This window comes from the organism of the source record quoted next, unplaced genomic scaffold (assembly GCF_019419815.1).
Source record: "Pyrus x bretschneideri cultivar Hongxiangsu unplaced genomic scaffold, Pyrus_bretschneideri_v1 Contig39, whole genome shotgun sequence".
NCBI classification, from domain to species: domain Eukaryota; kingdom Viridiplantae; phylum Streptophyta; class Magnoliopsida; order Rosales; family Rosaceae; genus Pyrus; species Pyrus x bretschneideri.
In genome coordinates this window covers 2966600-2990752 of record NW_025999712.1, presented here as the reverse complement: position 1 = coordinate 2990752, position 24153 = coordinate 2966600, and the positions used below count along the sequence as shown (strand labels likewise).

The 24153-nt window shown below is 35.6% G+C and overlaps 1 protein-coding gene, 1 long non-coding RNA gene and 1 pseudogene across 4 annotated transcripts; 2 read left to right on the top strand and 1 right to left on the bottom strand.

Annotated features, from left to right (window-relative positions):
- Window positions 1-7602: 7602 nt before the first annotated feature.
- On the top strand, window positions 7603-12853 carry LOC103964729 (annotated as a pseudogene).
- On the bottom strand, window positions 12710-14370 carry LOC125468627. Its single transcript, XR_007251017.1, has 2 exons — window positions 13008-14370; window positions 12710-12897 (listed from the first exon to the last, which is right to left on the bottom strand). It is a non-coding gene; the product is annotated as an uncharacterized LOC125468627 (long non-coding RNA).
- A 3136-nt stretch (window positions 14371-17506) lies between these two features.
- LOC103964709 (tropinone reductase homolog At1g07440-like) lies at window positions 17507-19762 on the top strand. Of its 3 annotated transcripts, XM_009377676.3 has the most exons (6): window positions 17507-17574; window positions 17886-17959; window positions 18143-18350; window positions 18588-18804; window positions 18888-18994; window positions 19441-19762. In XM_009377676.3, the coding sequence occupies exons 2-6, from the start codon at window positions 17886-17888 to the stop codon at window positions 19627-19629; spliced, it is 795 nt and encodes a 264-aa protein (XP_009375951.2). In that variant the 5' UTR covers window positions 17507-17574; the 3' UTR covers window positions 19630-19762. The 3 variants fall into 3 exon arrangements, with proteins under 3 accessions (XP_009375951.2, XP_018507272.2, XP_048420690.1); XM_018651756.2 differs by lacking the exon at window positions 17507-17574 and having other exon boundaries at window positions 17586-17959; window positions 18143-18314; XM_048564733.1 differs by lacking the exons at window positions 17507-17574; window positions 19441-19762 and adding an exon at window positions 19070-19415 and having other exon boundaries at window positions 17592-17959.
- The last annotated feature ends 4391 nt before the right edge of the window (window positions 19763-24153 follow it).

Below are 24153 nucleotides of genomic sequence, written 5' to 3'. Positions count from 1 at the left end.
GCAATTTAGTTAAAAATTGGTGGGAATGGAGTTTCCCTGACAAACTTATGGAATATTTTGTTGGGTTACCTCTATTTTGGGGGCAAATTTAAATTTTTGGGAAATTCTAGGGGTGTATTTTTAAACCTTGCCCAACGAATACATAACTTTAGCCGACAAAATTTAGGAACTTGGCCCGACGAATTCAAGTATTCCGTCAGGCAACTTTGAAAAAGAATTTTTCTTGAGTTTTGAACGTTAAGTTCAAATGGTTAAAAAAAAAATCATTGAATTTCATAATTAGGTAAATTTAGTGTGTGCTTTTACTTTCAATTGGGGTCTTGTACAAAATCAGAGCTAAAACGACCATTAAATCTTGATTTTTTGTTTCTAACTGTCTAATGATTTCATTCCATTATCTAATCTCCGAACATTTTTTTTGGATGATTGTTGGTATAGAAGAACTCGAAGTATATGCAAACATGTTCAATGATTGGATCATGAAAACTAGTTTCGTAGAATGCGTGTCCCCTTGTAAAGAATGGATTCCAAATCACTTAGTATTTATTCTATACTTCCATTAAGTAGAATGTAAGTTTTTGGTGTATCCACTATTTTAAATATTTTAGATTGATGATCGTGTTCGTACATCTTATTCTTCTAGGGTTGAGGATTTGTGAAAAATCAACAAAATCGGAGCTAAAACAACCGTTAAATCGTGATTTTTTGTTTCTAACTGTCGAATGATTTTGTCCTGTTACAAAATCTCCGAACATTTTTTTTAGATGATTTTTGGTGTAGGAGATCTCGAAGTATATGCGTTTACATTTGATGGTTGGATTGTGGATTGAGATTTTTTCAAAATAGTGGAGTTGAGTGAGCTGAAAAATGGAGAAAGAATGAGTGTTTATAAAGCAGAAGCACATATGAGTCTAACGGTAGGGATTGAAGCAGAGATTAGGGTTTTGTTTTCACATATCTAGATACAGGATCCCTGAAATGATGAAAATGGGACTACACTTGTACTCATTATCACTCCTTAATTAAATGATATCAGCCAATGCTGTGATAGAAGACAAATTCGATTTTGCACTGCCTCATGCATTTGTTAGGGATTCCAAAACACTTAGAGTTTATTCTATACTTTTATTAAGTACAATGTATTCTTTCGTGAAAAAAGGCTCAGGCATAGGTTTTAGAGCTTTGGAACCATTACAAAAAGAATTGAGAAAAGAAGAAAAATTTAAATGATATCAGTCAATGCTGTGATACAAAACAAATTCGATTTTGCACTGCCTCATGTATTTGGTTGGGATATTTCTGATCATCACGATGGCATCCTCTCCATGTTTTTCCACATGCATGCAAGAAATCTGAGTAACTTTTGGTCATCACCTTCTTCGACACAAAGAAATTACTTAAGTACTCCACAGGGCGATCCTTATATCCCTTCCAACTACTAGTTCTAATATTTCTATTAGAAATCTTATAGTTGATGTGAACCCCTACAATTGACTTCCACTCCTTACTCTTCTTGTACTTACTAATCTTATTTTTACCACCAATACTATCCCCTAAACCTCCATAACTGAAGTTGTGAAGAAGAGAAGTGTGACTTGCAAAATTCTGCCCCTACGATCAATTTTTATCGCGTGCGTAAAGGTTTTGAATAAACTCTAAATGTTGACCATCTTTACCCTACCAACTAAAAAAATTGACAAAATTTGGTTTATTGGGCAAAATTTTGTTGGGCAAGCCTTATTTTTTGGTAATGTTCGTTTTGAGACATGCATTAGCTCATTGTGCCTATGAGATGACTTTATCAACAACTTTCATATTTTTCTGCAGATCTGATGCGTTTACTGCTTGAGTATTTACACATTTAAGGAAGAGTGTTATAATTAATATTTCACATAGTACGATTGTGTAAATCCTAGTAAAGATAAGTTAGGAATCCTTTACGATCTAGAAGATCTTTCCTCTTTGACTTTGTATTACTTGGAAAGCAGATTATTCTCTCATCCTTATTACTATAAATAAAGGAATTAGGCATGAGTCTAAGATCATGATTTTCCAGGCCGGAGTCAGGCGGATCAGAATACAAGTACCTGATGTGAGAATTACTTGACACTCAAATTAAACCCTCGTTTGACAATTGTAGTAGAATGGATAAGTGAGGGATCGTTCTAGACCGGGGATTAGGAGGGCTTGCTAAAACCTTCTAAATTGACTTAAAAACGTAAAAACAATATAAAACACTAAACTAGACTCAAAGAATGTGAAACTAAACGTTAAAACACTAAGACAAACCAAAAGAATCAAAATGCTTTAAAAACACAAACTAAATTGATTTCTAACTATATTGAACATTAAAGCAAAAAGGGGATTGAGGTTTGACGAAAATTGAAATAACGAAACAAGTTAATAACTAGACAGAATGTAATTGATGAAATAAGATGGTTGGTGAATTAGCTAGAGGTTCTTTCTCCACACATGATATTTATGCATATGAATCAATTTCCAGTTATTCCTTCATTGAATTATGAACGACAATGCCCCAAATTAACCGTGACATCACTAGTTAACCCTCAGATTTTCCTTATATTATTGGATTGGATGGCATCATTCGACAACCCAAAACATTCTCAAAAGTTCCCTACATGTCATCATAATAGAGATACAATCGATGATCATTAAGAATAATGAAAACCATAAGCATTGACAAAGCATTTGCAACTATGACATCATGTTACTCATGCTAAGAATTAAACTTAACGCGATCGTGACAAGCGACCTTCACTACTTTCAAGTATAAGTTAGTAACGATTATGTGAAACCTTCTTAAACTTTAGCCACATATTCATGCATGCTAATTAAGTGTCGACCCTCAATCAACAAACACAAATAAGTTAATCATCAAATAGTTAAGCCAATTGCATTCACGAATCAAGAGTTCATAACCGGAATTCATCAATTCATATTACATAAATAATCATGGTATTGAAATCACCCCTAGCCAAAAAGGGTTTAGTTCCTCATAACTTTGAAATCAAAGAAACACCTAAACATTCCAACAACTCAAACTTGAATTGTATGAACGTTTAGGCACTCTTCTCTTCCATTCCTCATATTACAAAACAAAGAGAATTGAATTTAAACATTGAAATCAAAGAAACGCGTAAACATTCCAACAACTCAAACGTGAATTGTATGAACGTTTAGGCCCTCTTATCTTCCTCTTTATTGTGGCACAAGGACTAAGGGATGTTGTTGGTGTGTTGAATGGATTGGGGGATTATGGAAATGGATGAGGAGTGGTGGAGAAAATGGAGAGAAACTCACGGCTAGGGAGAAGATGGAAGTGTTTGTGGTGTGTTGTGTATGAAATGAGATGATGCTTGAATGAATGAATGCAAGGGTATTTATAGGAGGAGTGGAGGTGTATATGGCTATTTGTTTAATGTGTTTGTGTATTATGATGAATGCATGTGAGTTAAAGAGGGAGAATGTGGTGAAATGATGAAGTAGGAAGGTGGAAATGCATGTGAGATGTTGGAAAGGAAATGGGAATATAAGTAGGCCACGGCATGGGAGTTGTTTTGTTGGTGTAAATGTGCCATGGTTGCAATGATGAAGAATAAAGGGTGCATGTGGGGCGGAATTGAATGAATGCAAAGTGAATGAATAATGAAATGAGTTAAAGAGGGAGAATGTGGTGAAATGATGAAGTAGGAAGGTGGAAATGCATGTGAGATGTTTGTGGAATAAAGAATGAATGGTGGAATGATGAAGAGTTGCATAAAGAATGCATGTGAGTTAAAGAGGGAGAATGTGGTGAAATGATGAAGTAGGAAGGTGGAAATGCATGTGAGATGTTTGTGGAATAAAGAATGAATGGTGGAATGATGAAGAGTTGCATAAAGAATGCATGTAGGGTTAGCTAGGTTGGCTTTGTTTGGGTGCATGTGTGTTAATGGTGGTTTTGCATGTGAATTGATGGATTGTTTTTGATGGAATGGATGGTTCTTTGCATGGCTTTTGAAGTGATTGTGGGCTTTGGAATTAGAAGGAAATGCATGGCCTTGGGGTTGGTTTAAGAGAGAATGGGCTAGGCCCTTTGTTTTATGTCCAAAATGAATACAAGGCCTTCAAATTCGTCCAACACTTTGGCTCCAATCATATGCTATCCATTCCAAGCCCAATTTTGCTCCAAAATGCATCTTTTTGCTTCCTTAGCCATATGAACCTAAAAACACACGAAAATGGCTTAAACTACTAAAACAACTATGAATTAACAACATAGATGCACGAAAACAAGCTAAGTAAGTCGCCTAAATATGCTCCTATCAGTACCTTAGATGTCCGATCATGGATTCAACAGCTCTGAGCAAAGCTAGATTAACAAAGTAGTGGTGCCACCATCATCTATTTTGGAGCAATGGGCAAAGCCCGAACAACTTTGCTGAGATTGACCATTCTTGTTCCACAAGATATGAAAACCTAATCCAACATGGAATCAACCTTATTTCTCATATTCTTGAAGTTCCAACAATCTAGGAATTGGCATGCTCCGCAAGTAATCACACTCCCAAGATGATGCAATATCTACTTCTAGATATCCTCTGGATTCTCCCCGGTGTAATACAAGATTATATCCTAAAAAGGTCTTTCTCCCCATTGGTATAAATACACTCTTTTAAGATTCGTCTCTGATAACGGAATTATCGCACTCCAACTCTCTTGCCCACTGCTTAAGTTTTATTATTGCTCACTAACTTGACCATCAAAGAGCCTTTGACCGACACCATCCCGAGTATCTGGCTTGCTCACGATTGTTTACTCTTTTACAGATAATTACTCGGATTTGTGCACCTCCACCATCTGCTAAGGTGCGCGAACTTGATTCGAACAATAAGAAATCACATCACAGAATTCCTTAAACCTTTTTCTTCTCTCTACGCCACACACTCCCTCTCTAAATTTTAGGTCACAACAATTAGGCATATTAAAGATAAGTCAATTATAGGATATATTAGGGATGTTAGGCAATGAATAATGTGCTAAAACATGCGCATGAGTCAATTATTAGGCATATTAGCCTATTAGGCATGTTTTATTTTTATATATAGATGAATTTATAATATTAATGTTGGATTGTCCTAATGTAATACAAGATTATATCCTAAAAATATCTTTCTCCCCATTGGTATAAATACACTCTTTTAGGATTCATCTCTGGTAACGCAATTATCGCATTCTAACTCTCTTGTCCATTGCTTAAGTTTTATTATTGCTCACTAACTTGACCATCAAAGAGCCTTTGACCGACACTTTCACGGGTCTCTGGCTTGCTCACGATTGTTTACTCTTTTACAGATAATTACTCGGATTTGTGCACCTTCACCATCTGCTAAGGTGCGCGGACTTGATTCCAACAATAAGAAATCACATCAGAGAATTCCTTAAACCTTTTTCTTCTCTCTACGCCACACACTGCCTCTCTAAATTTTAGGTCACAACAATTAGGCATATTAGGGATAAGTCAATTATTGGATATATTAGGGATGTTAGGCAATGAATAATGTGCTAAAACATGCACATGAGTCAATTATTAGGCATATTAGTTGATAGGATTTTTACTGCCTGCAAAAGTAGGGATAAAAACACTTAAAAATACTTGCAAGAGTACAAGGTTGTCGTAGTATAGTAGCTCAAGCAAGATCATTTTCCATAGGGATTGAATGAATAATTTGTATTTAAACTAATCCTTAGCTAATTATCTAGAACAAATTTTGGAAAACGTTGATTTTGAATTTAAAAATAATAAAAATGAATTTAATTAAAAAGGTTAAAGAAATTAGCAAAGTAAAGAAAACAAAGGAAAACATTTTGAAAACCAAATAGTAAAAGCCTAGGATTCTGCCATTCCCTTAACAATCTTATACAATTTTACCAATTACTTATGAATTTCTACATACATGCTTTGAAGGTTAGATTTTCCTAATGCATATTTTCCCCGTGATGTTCAAATGAAAACGTATATCTAACATGCAACATGTCTGTGATGTTTAGATCAAATATAAACATGCAAGACTCATTAAGCTTTGTGAAAACAATTTAAAAAACCATGCAGCCCTTAAGAGCGTAATGTTCGCCTTAAGTGAATTTACAATTACCAATCACAAGAAGCCCTCTTCAATTTCAAGGTGATGTTCCAATAGAAATTGCATCAAATTACTTGTCTAAAAACCCTAATGGTCACGAATCACTAAGACAATTAGATAGTTTAATTACAATGATTAATAATTCAAAGTAAGCATGCATTCATTCATAAGCAAATTAATAAAATCACATATTCATGCTAAGGCTCATGACTTCGCCATAGCAAACGGAAATTAGTTACGAACAACTATAAAAACAAAAGAAAATATATTAACTAGAAAATGGATTGAAAACACCTTGTAGATCAAAAGTCTGAAGTTCTCCAAGATAATGTGTGCCTCCCCCCCCTCTAATGGCTAAATAACCTTATTTATACTACTACAAGATAAAACCCTCATAGAAAATGTTTTCTAAAAACTAGGAAATAAAATAATAAAAAGATAACTAGGAATTACATTCCTACTCTGACTAGAAAATCTATCCAGTAGAGAAATAGCCACGTTTATGAACATTCAGGGCTCCAAAACAGCCCCAAAAAGACAAATTAAAGATTAGGACCTCCTCTTCAAATTCCAAGAAGTGCCTAAGTCCGAAATCCATTATCTTTTAGCCCAAAAGTTGCAAATAAGCTCTGCAGCCCAATTTACCAGCACTGTGCGCTGGGCATAAATTAATTCGCCACGATTAGATGCTTTGGGATAAAATTATGAAATTTTGATAAAACGTTCTTGATAGATTCACGAATCCGCTTCAATTAGAATCACTAAAAATTCCACTATTTGATTACTTTATGTTCAGAACAAGTTTACATGTCCTACATTAAAAATGCATAACAAAGCATCAAAATCTCACCCAAAAAATAACCAAAATAAACCAAGAATAGAGAATAATATGTAATATAAAATCGAATCATCATTAGCCTATTAGGCATGTTTTATTTTTATATATATTAGACAATGAATTTATAACATTAATGTTTATTTTTCTTTTGTAAAATTATTAATCCTTTTTACCATCAGCATGGAATTAATTGTGTATATCAAATATTTAAATAACGGTATTTTCAGCATTGAAAAGATGTATGATGTCTAAATTAAACATAATTAATGAATTTGCTCACGTAGAGTCTAGTCACTAAATTTTATTCAAACAAAAAAAATTATGTTAGATTGTATTTAAAAAAAGTTAAATTTCAAAAGCTAAAGTTACATTTTCAGTGAAAAAAAAAAAAAAAAAAAATCTTTCTAGCATTTCTCGACGTGTACGGTGTACTTAATTAAAAAAATCATCATAACTATAATTATGTTTACCGCAAATACTAGGAGCAACACAGTAGCGGCAATGCCCGATGTGTTTGTAATCGGATTATCCGGATCCGAGCAGCTACTAAGTAGGTGCATGCATGAAACAGTCCCCACGTGTACTTCTTATCCTGGCCACCCAATATCTGGTAGTAATCCAAACCAGTATTAAATAGCAGTACCACTAGTATTGTGCATGAGGCCGTTAGAAGGCAGAGAGAGAGAGAGAGAGAGATGAGCAGCAGAAGCAGAAGATGGTCTCTTGAGGGAATGACTGCTCTTGTCACTGGTGGAACCAAAGGAATTGGGTTAGCTTCTCTAAATTTGGATAGTTAAAACCATTAATCTTTTTTTTTTTTTTTTTTTTTTTCTTTTACATGCAATGGAATGTTCACTTTATTTTTTCTAATTGGAGCTTTGATCTTGAATTGATTCAATTGGAGACTTTGGTTCATAAACTTGTCCCAACATAAAACAATATTTCTTTTGGTTAAAATTGTTAGAACTTCCTTTCAAAATAAGAAACAAATAGGGGGAAAATAATGGACATAAGTGATAAGAAAGTTATCCAAAAATACTATTGCTCCGCTTACAAGTTCAAAGACCAATATCCATAAATGTTTAATTCAATGACTAAAGCTCAATGATCAAAATTTAAGAACAAGAGTTCCAATTTTTTATCTTAATTTTACTACTCCATGTTGAAGTTGATAATGTAATTATATAGGTATGCAATAGTGGAAGAATTGGCAGGGCTAGGTGCCATTGTGCATACTTGTTCGCGAAATGAAATTGAACTTAATGACTGCCTGAGTCAATGGGAGAAGAAGGGTTTTCAAAGTCACTGGCTCGGTGTGTAATGTGGTGTCAAAAACCCAAAGAGAGGAGCTTATAAACAAGGTCTCATCACTCTTTGATGGCGAACTTAACATCCTTGTAAGTAGAAGACTGATTAGTTGAATTAACATATATGCATGAATCATGAATGATCATCACTCTTCGATGGCAAACTTAATATACTCGTAAATATATATTTTTTAAATATTTCTGTTTGTCCTACACGTTTCCATGATTTGCAAAATTGTACTTTTTTAAAACTCAAACGTTCAACACACGTATGTACATACTTTTTATGTTTAATACACATAAGTTTAATGCATTTTTCAGCAATACATATAAGCTAAAATCGTTATGTTATGCTACACCCTTCCAATAATGTCTTGTTATAGATAAACAATGTGGGGATTGTCAAACCGAAAGCAACGCTAGAGTACACAGCTGAAGATTACTCATTCATAATGAGTACCAATCTTGAATCTGCTTACCACTTGTGCCAACTTTCACATCCTTTTCTCAAAACTGCAGGAGCTGCTAACATCGTTTTTTTGTCCTCTACTGCTGGTGTGGTCTCAATGGATAATGGATCCATATATGCTGCCACTAAAGGTGCTTAGTTAACTTCCTTATATTTATAGTTTTGACCTTTATAAAAAAATAAAATAAATAAACATATCATTTATAATTTGTAGAAAACTGCATTAAATCCTTAAAAATTATCGGTTATAGACTAATACCTTGTACAAGATTAAATAATATTTTAGTCATTTGACTCCATGATCATATCAGTATACATATTCCACATACAATTATTTAATCCTAAGTTTTGGAATACTAATTAGACTATTGATTATTGACATTTCCTTTTTTTGTGTTGGTTTTATAAACAACTATAAAACCTATCAACAATTAAAATGTTATTTGTAGCTGCTAAGTATTATACTCATATAATTAATGATATTTACGTACCTATATATGCTTACACAGTTAGATCAACTCCAATGGTGGGCTAAAAGTCAAATAACAACCAAAATTGCCCCCCAAAACCACTCCAACCCAAGGGGAAATTTTGGGCTAAATGCTAAATGCTAAACCAATGCCAAATTCCCCTCAAAATTTAGTCCAGAAATCAAAGTGGACTCCACCCAATATTTATCTGAATTTAAATTTTTTTAGATTAAAATGTTCATAAAATTAATTTACTATAGTCTAAATATTTTTTTTTAATTTAATTTAACAAGAAAAATAGCCTAAGTTCATTCTTTAATAATCCCGGAATAAAATTTTAGGCTAGAACGGTTGGAGCAGAAAAACTGTTTCTGGGCTAAAAGCTAAATTTTCTGGGCTAAAAAATTTAGCTTTTAGCCCAACCATTGGAGATGGTCTTACATAGATTATATATAAGTACTGATATTGATACTTAAGTACGTACGGACGAATAATCAATATGAATTGTTTTTGTATTGATGTTGACTTTACTAGTATAAGTTTGTTAGGTTTGTGAATACTGAATATGTTTCTTTAACAATCTGATTTTACATAATAGATTTAGTAAATATACTTAAATATGACACGGTGTTTGAATTTAAAATTGAAACTTGAATTGAATTTAGAGGTTATAATCTAAGAACAATCTTTTTCAAACCTAAAATCTAGAAGCTCCTAAATTTTATCTTTTATAGATGAAACGATAGCAGCTTTATTATAATATTAAGAATTGATACAAATTTGAAAGAGGACATTGAAGATAACATTAAAAAAGTTTTCAATCAAAAGAAACTTTAACCAAACATAAAAGGCTAACTTGGCTAACTAATTATCACCATACCCATGAATTAGGCGAGACAAGCACGAGGATAAGTAAAGTAACGCATCAAAGTCTTGAACTCATCCACTTTCAAACTCAGAGGACTAAAATGACACTCAAAGTAAAAGAAACTCCATTCTTGGTGAAAAGGTCAAGCACTTCGCCGGTTAGCATTTGAGAACTTCTGCGCACAAAGTCTCGAATATAATGAACATGAGGACACTTTTTGACAATAACAGCTCCTACTCCAAAGAAGAACTGACAACGAACCAAACTAATATCCATACCAACAAAAATTTTGTGTGCAACACAATCCGCGAACCAATTCCAACAAAATAGACACATAAGGAGCTGATAACACACCAATACAAAACTAAAATACTCATGAAGAAAGACTCACAAAAAACCTCACCAAGGAGACACTTATTGACTAAAATAGTAAAACGAAAAATAAACAAGCAACCATCTATGAGAAGATAAAGGGAGGGAGGGTAGAAAAATGGGAAGAGAGATTGTCACCAGCCTCCAGTCAGAGCAAAGGATGGCGACTACGGAGGTTGTAGATTTAAGGTTTGGTAAAAGGAGAAAGATAAACGGCTAGGGTTTTTTTTTTTTCCTCTCTTAAGAGGGTGAGACGAGAAGACCCTAAGGCCTCGTTTGGCATGTTGTATAAGGGATCAGATAAGACTAATAGTACGGACCTGACCATTTGGTGTCTTCTCGTATTAAATAGTCACCGGATTAATTTAATCAGTTGGATAGGATAGTCGGGTATACACCTTCTTAATAAACCCTTCCAAAAGGAGTGGATTATTAGTCGGGTATAACCTTTCCTCTCTTTCGCACTTCGTTCTCCATGACACCTACTCTCGCCGTCGTCCCTCTCGTCGTCGTTCTCCCGGTCGTTACTCTTCTGGTATTGTCGCAATGCTACGCTCCTGGTACTGTCCCTCTTCGTGAAATTCGTAAGTACTAGAAGAGTACTGAGCTCTTGATGAGGAAGTTGCCATTCCAGAGGCTTGTTAGTGAAATTGCCCAGGATTTCAAGACTGATCTGCGTTTCCAGAGCCACGCAGTGTTGGCACTACAGGAGGCTGCTGAGACCTTGTGGGTCTATTTGAGGACACCAACCTATGCGCTATCCATGCCAAGCGAGTTACCATCATGTCTGCTGAACAATATTTCATTTGGGCAATTTTTTGGTATTTTTATGTACTTTTGTTCAACATTTAATTTGTTTATTTTTGTTCATTTGGTTGTTTGCAGCCTGACTGTTGAACAATATTCATCTGGGCAATTTTTTATTTTTTTGAAATTAGATTTTGCTTAATTTGGGGCTTTTTAATTTGCTTTTTATTTTGAAGTTTAGGATTTGAAAAGTATTTGGGTTTTTAGATAATTACATATTTATATTCGATACAATATGAATAATGCGATTATAGTCCGATACTGCACCAAACGCTCGATTAATTTAGTCAGTATTATCCGGTGACTATTGATCCTATCCAACAGAAATAGTCAGTACAATCCGAGCTGCCAAACGAGGCCTAAAGTTTGATACATTGTTTTTGGCGTGTGATTTTTAATGTTTGACCAAAGTATGGCTTTTCTGTATTCTATCTCAGGTGCCACGAATCAATTAGCAAAAAACTTGGCATGTGAGTGGGCGAAAGATAATATAAGGACCAATAGCGTTGCTCATTGGTTCATCACGACTCCCCTTGTTGATCTGGTAAAATTATCCTGATCATGTTCTTCTGCATGCCTTTTATTTTCATTTTTTTTAATACAATCGATGTTGGGCAGGAAAATGCAAACCGGATTTAAGATACATGAATGAAATTTTTTAACACACTTATATTACAGGTCCCTTGCAAGTTGCATCTCATAACTTCAAGCCAATTAGTATTTTATTGATGGGGTCTGCCAAAAGTCCATAGTCAAAATTAGAATAAAATGTTGGGTTTTGCCAAAATTTCATGTCTTTTGTTTATTCATGTATATATAGGTTCAATTTTTTAAACAAATGATACTATTTACACTAAGGGGTTGAGGAGTAAGTGAAGTCTCATAATGGGCTAGCAATAATGTGGTTCAAATTCGCTTTTGGCGAGAATTGAACCTAAAACTTCTCACTTACCAATGAAAAAGAATATCACTAGACCGGAGTACTAAGTGACATGTAGAGGTTCAAATTTAGACCTGAATTGTGTACAACAAGTTTTATGGTGAAAAGGTTTACAGCAAGTTTAGATCATACTTCTAGCCTTATTTAATTTGTTTATGAAGAGCTTGACCAATTATAAGATCGTTGCTAATATATGTGTCCTACACATCAATTCTCTGTTCTTCTATTCTCTCTTTTATACATGTAGTTTCTCGGAAATGAAAAGAAATTGGAGATGATAAACTCTTGGGGCCCTTTAGGACGTCCTAGAAAGCCAGTGGAGGTGTCTTCCTTGGTAGCATTTCTATGCCTACCTGCAGCCTCTTACATTACTGGGCAAACTATTATCGTCGACGGCAGGGTGACCGTCAATGGCTTGCTCTTCCAAGGAGCATGACTTGGAAATAGCTCTATATGTATGCAAATGTAGTAGAAGAGACAGTACTTGAGATCATGAAAAAAAAAAAAAAAATCTCTTATCTAATTCCAAATTGTATGTGAAAAATAGGTGACATCAGTAGTTCCCATAGTGAAGTTTGCAACTATTGTTACTTGCACAATAAAACAGATAATAAACGAACTTTTTTCTGCTTTGGTTGACTAGTGGATTGTGAAGTACTTGTTGCTTGCTCTTTCCTTTTCGGCTACACATTAACAACATATCAGAAAACTTGTTATAACCTGATTGCTTACAAAAACTTCCATATGCGAACAAATTATTAAGGATGTAAACCAATGTAAAATGTGATCATACCTTCATCGCTTTTGGTTGACTAGGCCCTTTTGTCCACATCTGGTGCAAGTAAATGGGGGTGTTTACTCATCCACTAAGCTTTGTCCTTTCATTACTTGCCACTGGAGGGAGGACTTTACCAGGCTCCTTAACCCTTTTTTTCTTGGGTCTTCCAATTTGCTTCTTGTACATTGGAGGATCAACTGGAGTGGGTTGGATCACATGATCCTGCAGCTGATAGGAGTAGGCATTGGGTTTCTGACAGGACCCTTGGATATATATGTTGCTTGCTTGTAGCAATCATTCAAATACCTTTTTTGGTCTTGTTGCTTTCTGAGAATACAAGTCATTGCATGTGCACATGGGATTCCACACATACCCCTTTCTTATTTTTACTTTTTTTTGCAAAAGCATCTATTTGCAGCTAAGTCCACAGCGAACTCCCTTCCACTCATTGTTCTAACTCGGTACTTCATATTCCCAACAAGAGTCGCAATGCAATACCCCACTATACTCTTTTAGCTTGTCAATAATCTTATGAATTCTTGGACCCCCTTGTACCTTCCACTTCAATGTTTTCCCTTCGACTTCAAACCTGTCTTAAAGCAGACTAGCATTCGAAGAAGAGGGAGGAAAAGTGGGATTAGGTGGGGGCACGTGAAAATGTGGTAAGGGAGGAAAGGGAAGGTTTAGTTGGTTAGTTTTTTTTTTTTTTTTTTTCATTTTAGCACGAAAAAGTGGTCATGTGTTCCTTTTTAGTGTGGAGTTGGATGAAATAGTGACAGAAAGATGACATTAATTTGCGGGACTAATATTCAGTGATTATATTGATTGATTTTCAATTTCAGAAACCATCATAATTAAGGGGGTCAATTTCAAGCACCATTTATGATAAAAACTCTTCGTTTTTTTTTTTGTTTTTGTTATTAATTTTAAATAAAATATGATATTGCAAATGATTTCTAATTTATACATTATTAATAATTAAATTACTTTCTTTTAATTTGTTCTAACCAATGGCATAAATTTGGACTCCTAGTGAGCAAAATATAAGTTCTGCACTTTACATTTTATCACTTAATGACCAATTTGACAGACTGGTATATAAAATTGAGAGACGCATGATATTGAAATTGGACGAATTTTTAAGGTTACCCAATTTCAAATTCAAGGACAATCAATTTGCGTAGTTTGCAACATCATAACAAGGAAACAAAAAGTTGCAAACGTCCGTGGATGAATTATGGGTTTCAATTATTTTTTTACTAGCCTCTCGCTTAAACGAATTCAAGTCCAAAACAAAAGATTTGAGAAAACTGAGAACACAAGGTAAGTATCAACATCCACATAAACGCAAACGTCCGTGGATGAATGCTCTAGTTCTGTTTAGTTCAATCAACTATCTAGTTGGTATCACAACTTTGTCCAAAGGGTGTCCAATAATTAAGCTTTAATACCATTATGTCACGTTCAAGACCTAGAGTCAGTAGAAAAATCAACCCCACATCTGACTAAAAATTAAATAAATAAAACTAAAACTGAAATAGGGTGAGAAATTAATTCCTCAACTCAAGAATTACTTACAATAACTTGGATTGGATGTGGTCCCTATTTATTAACATTTTTTTATTGAAACCTTGTTGGTTTTTGGTTTTTTATTGAAGTCCCTGAAATTAATGCAATAATGCATTTCTATGTAGGTTACTATAAATTTATAATTTTTAGTTTAAAATTTGATATTTGTAGTTATATATATTAATGAGACTTTAAATAAAATCTATAATTTGTTGAAAATATTGAAAAAATATACTTAAATAAAACCCATGATTTGTCATTACTTGTATTAATGACATTTTACATACAAAAAATTGGTAATTTTTATACAATACATTTTACATACAAAAAGTTGGTACATTTTATACAAAATAAAGGTGATACGTTTTATATAATGGGTACATTTCATATATATATAAACAATGGGTACATTTTACACAAAAAAGAGATGGTACTTACGAGAAAAAAATGGGTACAATTTATGTAACATCCCACGTCGACAAACGGAGAGGGGGTGACGTGCTTTATATGTATATGCCCACCTCCATATAGCACGAGGCCTTTTGGGAGCTCACTGGCTTCAGAGTTCATCAGAACTCCGAAGTTAAGTGAGTTCGGGCGAGAGCAATCCCATAATGGGTGACCCACTGAGAAGTTCTCATGTGAGTTTTCAGAAACAAAACCATGAGGGCGTGGTCGGGGCCCAAAGTGGACAATATCGTGCTACGGCGGAGCTGAGACTGGGATGTGACAAAATGGTATCAATGCCACTCTGATGTGTGGTGCGAGTGTGCCGACGAGGACGTTGGGCCCCTAATGGGGTGAATTGTAACATCTCACATCGACAAATGGAGAGAGGGTGATGTGTCTTATATGTACATGCCCACCTCTATATAGCACGAGACATTTTGGGAGCTCACTGGCTTCGAAGTTCATCGAAACTTCGAAGTTAAGCAAGTTCGGGCGAGAGCAATCCCAGGATGGGTGATCCATTGGGAAGTTCTCACGTGAGTTCCCAGAAACAAAACCGTGAGAGCGTGGCTAGGGCCCAAAGCAGTCAATATCGTGCTATGGCGGAGTCGGAACTGGGATGTGACAATTTACGCATAACAAAGTGGTACATTTTTAAGGACAAATGGGTACATTATTAATAAATTATGGGTACAAATAAAAGGTCAAAAAAATATGAGTACAAATAAAAGTTTGAAAAATATAGACAAAAAAAGAAATTAATATATGGGTACAAACTAAAACTGAATAGAAAATTGGCACAATTTAAAAAAAAAGGTTGCAAATTAAAATGGGTACCAACTAAAAATAAAAATATATGATACAAAATTTAGCCATAATTATAAATATATCAAATGTAACGTTTTTAACCCTAAATAAATAATTTATAAATAAAATTTAATTATCTTGATATGTAAAATATTTTATTATTGAAATAATTAATGATGTTTATTAAAACCAAGAGACCTTGATTAAAAATTGAAAAGGAACAAGGTTTCAATAAATGAAGTTGAAAAAGGAGGAATGGAAACTTAATTCCTCCCCTTAATTGAACTTCTAGCCTCACATCTAATTCAATCTCATTCCATCTACCCTCTTAATTGTCTATTGTAAACCTGGAAAGCAAAAGAGGAGTGGGCTAGAACAGCTCAGTAAAGACATAATCTTTTAACAAGTAAATTGACCATTTAGAGTATAAGAAATTAATATATTTTTAAAAGATTAAACGGGTAATAATACAAAGTAGATGAAATTAATCGCGCTGCTTAACATATAATTATCATTCAAGTATTTTTTTGAAAATTCAGGTGGTCACATGGGAATCTGACGGTGGTGGTGGTTTGATGATTGTGGTTGTTTGATTTTGGTGGAGCCTTGCAGTGTGTGGTGGTGGTCGTCTGTGTCGTATGCGAGAAAGGGAGAGGTGAGGCCGTGGTCCACGATCGTTGAGGAGGAGCTCAGGGGGATGGTCCCGGAGTACATCGTCGAGACGATGTTGCAGGGAGGGGGATCGTCACCTGCATTGGGTGGAGAGGAAGATGAGATCTGCGCTTCAAATTTTTTTTTTAAATAAAATATTTAATGATATTGCAAATGATTTCTAATTTTTACATTAATAATAATTAATTTTTTTTAATCATGAGGCACAAATTTGGACTCAAAGTTGATAGAATGTGAGCTCTGCACTTTACATTATCACTTAACAGCTTATTTGACAAATTGATTAACGGTTGTATGGTATTAGTATAAAATTAGAAGTATTTTATTTAATCTTTTCAAAGGAGAGCAGTGACATCTTCTTGATCACCATTGTATTATTCATCATCGTTGGTGAATCGAATTTAGAACGTATTATGTGGAATACAGTTTTAGAATTCATCTTCATATGCCGGACTACCCCGTGACGATTGAATCGGAAGTTGTATGAAATTGAAAGACATTGTACGATGTTGAAATTAGATGAAATATAATTTAGACAAATTCAAATTGTAGAACAATCAATTTGCATAGTTTGCCACATCAAACAAGCAAACAAAAAGTTGCAAGTTGCTGAGGATAAATTATTAGCGGACAGCAGGAAATCCTACTTTTCCCTGGCCACCAAAATATCAACTAATAATTGTCGACGAGAAATACAATCGAAATTCGAAACCAGCAAGTTTCTATCTGTCTGTCTTTTATATAGAAAGCGAGAGCCCCAACTTGGGGTTACGCATACTGGCAAAATTTTGGGGTCACGGGGCTTCAACAAAAAAACAAATAGGATCAAAATGTCCCTTAGCCAAAAAAATCCAATGCCATCATAACATATAATACAAATATAAGTGGGAAGAGAGAAAAGAAGAAAAAAATAAAAGGGAAGAGAGAAAAGAATAAACAAATGATAAAGTTAATGGTGTTCACGTAATGAGAGAAAAAAAATATAATAAATAAGAAAAATTATGAATGTTGGGCTTAAAATATCTTAAGAGGTGCGTATATATATAGATTAGAGAGCAGACAGGAGATTAGACAGCAGATAGAAATGTACGAGCGTGCAAAAGGCTAGTTTGTATATATATAGATTAGAGAGCAGACAGAGATTAGACAGCAGATAGAAATGTCCTAGCGTGCAGAAGGCTAGTTTGTATGTATATAGATAGCGTGCAGAAGGCTAATTTGTATGTATATAGATTAGAGAGCAGACAGAGATTAGACAGCAGATGGAAATGTCCTAGCGTGCAGAAGGCTAGTTTGTATATATATATATAGATTAGAGAGCAGACGGGGATTAGTACGAGCGTGCAGAAGGCTAGTTTGTATATATATAGATTAGAGAGCAGACGGAGATTAGAAATGAATAGCAGAGAAGGGAGATGGTCTCTTCGTGGAATGACAGCTCTTGTCACTGGTGGAACCAAAGGAATTGGGTTAGCTTCTCTCAATTTGGATACTTACGAACATTAATCTTCTTTTAGTTTCAATTTTCCTATACATGCAATGCAATATTCGCTTTATTTCTCCACTTGTCCCATGTTTACTTCTGTTTTATAATTATGGGTTTGAATTATTTTTTTACTGCTGTTTGTTAAATTAGCTAAGTATTTATTTAGGTATGCGATAGTGGAGGAATTGGCAGGGCTGGGTGCAATTGTGCATACTTGTTCCCGAAATGAAGTTGACCTTAATGACTGCCAGAGTCAGTGGAAGAAGAAGGGTTTCCAAGTTACTGGCTCAGTCTGTGATGTGGTGTCTAAAACCCAAAGAGAAGAGCTTATAAACAAGGTTTCATCACTCTTTGATGGCAAACTTAACATTTTTGTAAGTAAATGACTGATCAATTGAAATAACACATATGCATGAATCATTAATCATCATCACTCTTTCATGGAAAACTTAACATCCTCGTAAATATTTCTTTTTGTTGTAGACGTTTCAATAATTTGTAAAATTGTGTTAAAACTCAAAGATGTACACGTTTCATGCATTTTTTTAATAATACATATAAGCTAAAACCATTACGTTATGCTAAACCTTTCCAATAATGTCTTGTTATAGATAAACAATGTGGGGACTGCCGTACCGAAGGCAACGCTAGAGTACACAGCTGAAGATTACTCATTCATGATGAGTACCAATCTTGAATCTGCTTACAACTTGTGCCAACTTACGCACCCTCTTCTCAAAGCTTCAGGAGTCGCTAACATCGTTTTTGTGTCCTCTGTTGCTGGTGTGGTCTCAGCAAGTGTCGGTTCTATATATTCTGCCACTAAAGGTGCTTGGTTAATTTCCTTATGTTGTTTGGTGTGTAATTTTTGATGTTTGACCAAAGTGCGGCTTTTCCTTATTGTATCTCAGGTGCAATGAATCAGTTAGCAAAAAACTTGGCATGTGAGTGGGCGAAAGATAACATAAGGACCAATAGTGTGGCACCTTGGTTCATCAGGACTCCCCTCGTTGAACCTGTAAGATTATCCTGATCACGTTCTGGTGCATGTTGTTTATTTTCATTTTTTCTAATACAATCGATGTTGTGGCAGGAAAATCGAAATTGAATTTAAGATACATTAGTGAATTCTTTTAACGACTTGTATTACAATCATTTCATAACTTCAAGCCAATCAATATTTCATTGATGAGTCTGCCAAAAGTAGATAGTAAAAATTAGATTAAAAAGTTGGGGTTTGCCAAAAGTTCATATGTCTTTTGTTTATTCATGTATAGGTTCAATTTTAGACCTGACTTGTTTACAGCAAGTTTTTTGTTGAAAAGTTTACAGCAAGTTTAGATCATACTTCTAGTCTTAATTAATTTGTTTACGAAGAGCTTGACCAATTATTAAGATCATCGGTAATATATGTGTCCTACACATCCATTCTCTTTTCATCCATTATCTCTTCTATGCATGCAGTTTCTCCGAGATGAAAAGAAATTGGAGATGATAAACTCTCGGTGCCCTTTAGGACGTCCTGGAGAGCCAAAGGAGGTATCTTCCTTGGTAGCATTTCTATGCCTACCTGCAGCCTCTTACATTACTGGACAAACTATTATTGTCGATGGCGGGGTGACCGTCAATGGCTTGCTCTTCCAAGGAGCATAACTTGGAAACAGTTCTAAAAAAAAAAATCTCGTATCTTTCCAAAGTGGTGTGCTTTTATTGTATGTGAAAATTGGTGGCATCATTAATGTTTTAATTAAATAAGAAAATAAAAGATTGCCAAACATTTGGTCTATTGACATTTAGTTTCGCTATATTGGAAGTGCTTTCAAGCCTGGATTTTTTTTTTAGGGTAAAATTTTTACCAAGACAACAAAATTACAAAGAAAGAGGTCCAATTATATTAAGCACACAACGTAGATGTGGACCTTCAAAGTAATGCAAAAATGGCCCAAAACAAAGGTTTGAGCTCACCACAAAAGAAAAAAACCGCTACAAATCCTAGCAACTTGCTACCCCACCACTGCCAAAGCGCCACCAACCAACCATCTCAAACCGTCGCCCAATAGATGCCTGAGAGCGGCCGAAGACAACCCCAAAACTGGATGAAGAGAAGACTCCAACATCCATCAAACAACACACCAAGATTGCCAGTTCATTGGAAATGAACGACATGTATGATTAGAACAATAAAAAAAATGCTTCTGTAATCTGTTCAAACTTCAAGCAATAGGTAGTACTAGAAGCAGGAAATTCAAATAAATAGATTTTATTGAGAAACAACAAAACTCCTCAAGAAGCATTGCACATCCTCGTTTTCCTTACAAAGCCAATCATAAAATTAATTTTCTGGATTACTGGACGGCATGTCTCTATTAATGATCAATGATACAAGGTTATTTTATTTTTTTTTATTTTTTTATTTTTGTTCTTGGAAAAGATAGGAATCTTATTACGTTTTATGTAATATGTCCCCTTTTTTCTTTTCATGCAATTAAAAATTAAAAAATAATTAATTTAAGTTGTGAGGTGAACTTAGATATATGAGAGAGAAAAACGCTTTAAGCAAACATCAGCTGAACCCTTCAAAGATTACATAAATATGGTTTGGACAACTTGCTTATCAAGTATTCTCAAAACTTCATATGTCTAGCTTGTTGTAGGGCCTGTTTCCAATTTGAAATGCTTTTCAAATAACTAAAGCGCTTGCAAACATGACAATGTTAATAAAAAATAGTTTAAAATATGTTTGGTTTAAAAAGTACTTGAACTGTTTTGTGGAAGAATAACATGCTATGCAATTTTTGAGATTTTTTCAAGAAACACTTGCATTTTAATAAAATTTCTATATGCTTCTTCTAAAAGCACTTCTAAGCATAGTCGTGTGAGTATTAAACTCATTCTATGACCATTAACAAGATTGCATTAAAAAAATGGGGAGGAAGAATTGTATGCCTTTAAACAATAGTCTCAATGACATGTCTATTTGCTAAAAAATTAACCAAAAAGACATCGATCTCTTTCTGGACGTGGGACTGTAAACACACAAGTTCTCTCCCACTCTATAATACTTTGCATTTGTTTTCTAGCTCCAAAATTATAGTGTATGATTCACCAGTGTTATGAATCAAATTCAGAACAAGCTTTATAGAATATGAGCTTAGAATTCGTCCTAAACTACTGGACCACCGTGTAATGATTGAATCGGATGTTGTACGAAATAGAAAGACATTGTACGATTTTGAAATTGGATGAAATATAATTTAGTCAAATTCAAATTGGACAATCAATTTGCATAGTGGTTTCATTTTTTTTTTTTTTTTGAATAACCGGAATATATCATTCACTAGGGCCAAAGCCAAATAGGAGTACAGAAAGCCACCTCGGGCAAACAACATCAGAAATAAACGGGACTAAGGGAAAAACTATCTAACAAAAGCTAAGTTGGAGGGCAGGGTAGACCATCCTTGTTCAGATTCCAAATAAACAAAGATGGGAATTGTTGAACCTAGACTAAGTCGCACATCTCCGCTCCCCCGCATGCGACACCACAAAATCTGCGCTACTCTTGGTACCCAAGACCATTCACACAAACTGAAATCCAAACCTTCTCTACGAATCTCCCAGAGGGTCGGGAAGACCTCCCAGTTCCCTTGGTCAATACTTCCATTCAACCAAGAAATAAGCTCTTTTGAGTCCGACTCCACCACAATATTCACGAAGCCCCCTGCTTGGCCATCATGCAACCCTCCAAAATACACCTCGCCTCAGCCGCCAACACATTAGGGGCCATGATTTCTCTTCTATGCACAGCTAAACATCGAGAGGCGGAGTCTCGAATCACGACACCATTATGGCAGCCGCCATTTAGTCTCTTCCAACTAGCATCCACGTTTACCATAACCACCCCGTGCGCCGGCGAAATCCAACATGGAGAAGCACGATGCCCAAGGGTCGCCGTACTCTGCACAATCCCTAGTCCCAAGAATGCCTCCATGAAAGATGAGGCAGCCATGGAGATATCAAGTAGGGTTTTCAATAGAGATCTTTGCCAGGAATTCAATACCGGATCACATCATGCCTTCTCGATAAACCAACAAGTAAACGCGATGTATGACAATGTTTTTCTGCTATCCCCTTTCTGCCCCGGATGACTGTGCCATGTGGCCAGGCGTGAATAGTAAAGACCAAAGCCTTATCAATTCGCAAGCTCAAAGCACCACCAAACTAGACTCTATCCACCCAAGGGAATAGGAGTAAGACATGTTCAATAGACTCATCCTGCTTAGAACAGATGGGGCATATTGAGGAAGAAACACACCTACTTCGGAATAGATTAATCTTTGTAACGATAGCCAGCTATCCACATAAAGTTCTTAATTTTTGGACGAGTAATCATGGTCCATAGCCTTTTCCAGACCCCCGAATCAACAGCTGCTAGGGAAGAAGGCTGGAGGTCCCACATCCAACAGCTAATATCGTGAGTCCAATGATACCCAAATTTTACCGTATATCGGCCCCTCCGATCATGCGGCCAAATCAATCGATCTATTCGCTCAAGCACGCCTATTGAAGTATCCAGAACCACCTATCTATCAACATCTGTAATACACCTGAAAATTTTAAAATATATGATTATGTGGAAATTTTTTTTTATCGGAAAGTGAAATGATGAAAATGTCCCTCGTTGACTTAACGTAATTATACGAGGATGTATTTTATAATAAAACCCCTTTTTGACCTCCTGCGACCTCCCATTTTTCGAGATTGATTCTGGTCAACTCTAGCGAAATTTTTCGACGCCACCACCATCATCTTGAAGCTCACTAAGAACACTTTGATTAACCACCGTATGTGGCGGTGTGAGGCCATAAAAACCGATGAAAACCAATGGCGTTCTGGCCACCCTTTTCATTTTTCCAGTGAACAAGCAAAGCGATGCCCGATGCCACTAGTTGGGTTTTGTAGCCCATCATCCCAGGAGTAAATCCCGACCAGCTTTGATCCCAGTGGACCACCGTAGGCGACGAATCGACACTGGGAAGCTTTAGGCACCTGCCGGCTTTATCAGCGGAATCCGTCCACTTTTGGATTTCGTGGAAGGTATAAAACTTGTTCCTCTTGTTGAGCTCTATCTTCCCTTAAATTTGTAGAATTTGGAGTTAGACGAAAAAGTGGGTTTCCGATCACTAGAAACCACCACGCGCGGCGACGCGTGGTGGAGAATCTGTTTTCATGGATTTTGGACAGCGGGACATTCTTGATGTCTTGAGCCCATATCCAAACTCCGTTCGTTGAAATTTGATATGATAATTCAAATATTCAAAATTTTCAGATAATTGTACTGCCATACGATTTTTCATAATTGATGACCATTCAATCGTTGGATCATAACCAAACTTTGAGACATTATAGTACATAGTATTTGAGGACCTTAGGAACTTATGAATCGGGAATCCGACTTATGGATCTTCCTGAATTGGATTTGCAAATTAGTAAATTAAAACCTCGACTGCCACTCGAATGTTGTGATTGGCGGAGATCCGACTGTTGAATCGAAATGAAATTTTAGTATGTTATTCTAGAAGTGTAATGTGAACTACGAATGACTTGATCCCTTAGTAGGGTATGTAGGCAATCTAACGAGAAGGTTAGATGCAGCCATAATAAAATACATGAGATTAATCTTTTAGTGAAATTTGCTAAGAAAATGAATTTGGGGCCTATCTTTGTAATTAGCTTCTGAATTAGATATTTTGGATCATTACAACATCTGCCACCTGCCTCTCAATTGACTCCATCTGCCAAGTCCGATAGTGGGGGTCGATTAGGGAGGATACCCGCCTTGTTAGGTCCATCGCAACTCCCGAGGCCGGGATCCATTGATCCACCCAAACTCTAACTTGATCACCACCCATAATTTGTCAATGCATGCCCTTAGCAATGATTTCTCTACCTGCAAGAAGACTAGCCCAGGCCCAAGAGGACCAACCCCCCTTACAACCCTCAAAGAAAGAACAATTGGGGAAGTATCTTTCCTTGATAACTTGGGCCCACAGTGACTCGGGATCCTGTAGTAGACGCCAGCATTGTTTTGCCAATAATGAAAAATTGAACTCCTTTAGGTTCCGAAATCCCATGCCCCCCTTCCTGTTTGGGCAAACCCAATGACTGCCGACTAACCCA

Bases quoted from the DNA above. Each gene is read 5' to 3' on its own strand.
- LOC103964709 (XM_009377676.3), top strand. From the start codon at position 17,886: ATGAATAGCAGAGAAGGGAGATGGTCTCTTCGTGGAATGACAGCTCTT. The intron at 17,960-18,142 runs GTTAGCTTCTCT...GTATTTATTTAG, and splicing joins GGTGGAACCAAAGGAATTGG to GTATGCGATAGTGGAGGAAT. The intron at 18,351-18,587 runs GTAAGTAAATGA...GTCTTGTTATAG, and splicing joins ATGGCAAACTTAACATTTTT to ATAAACAATGTGGGGACTGC.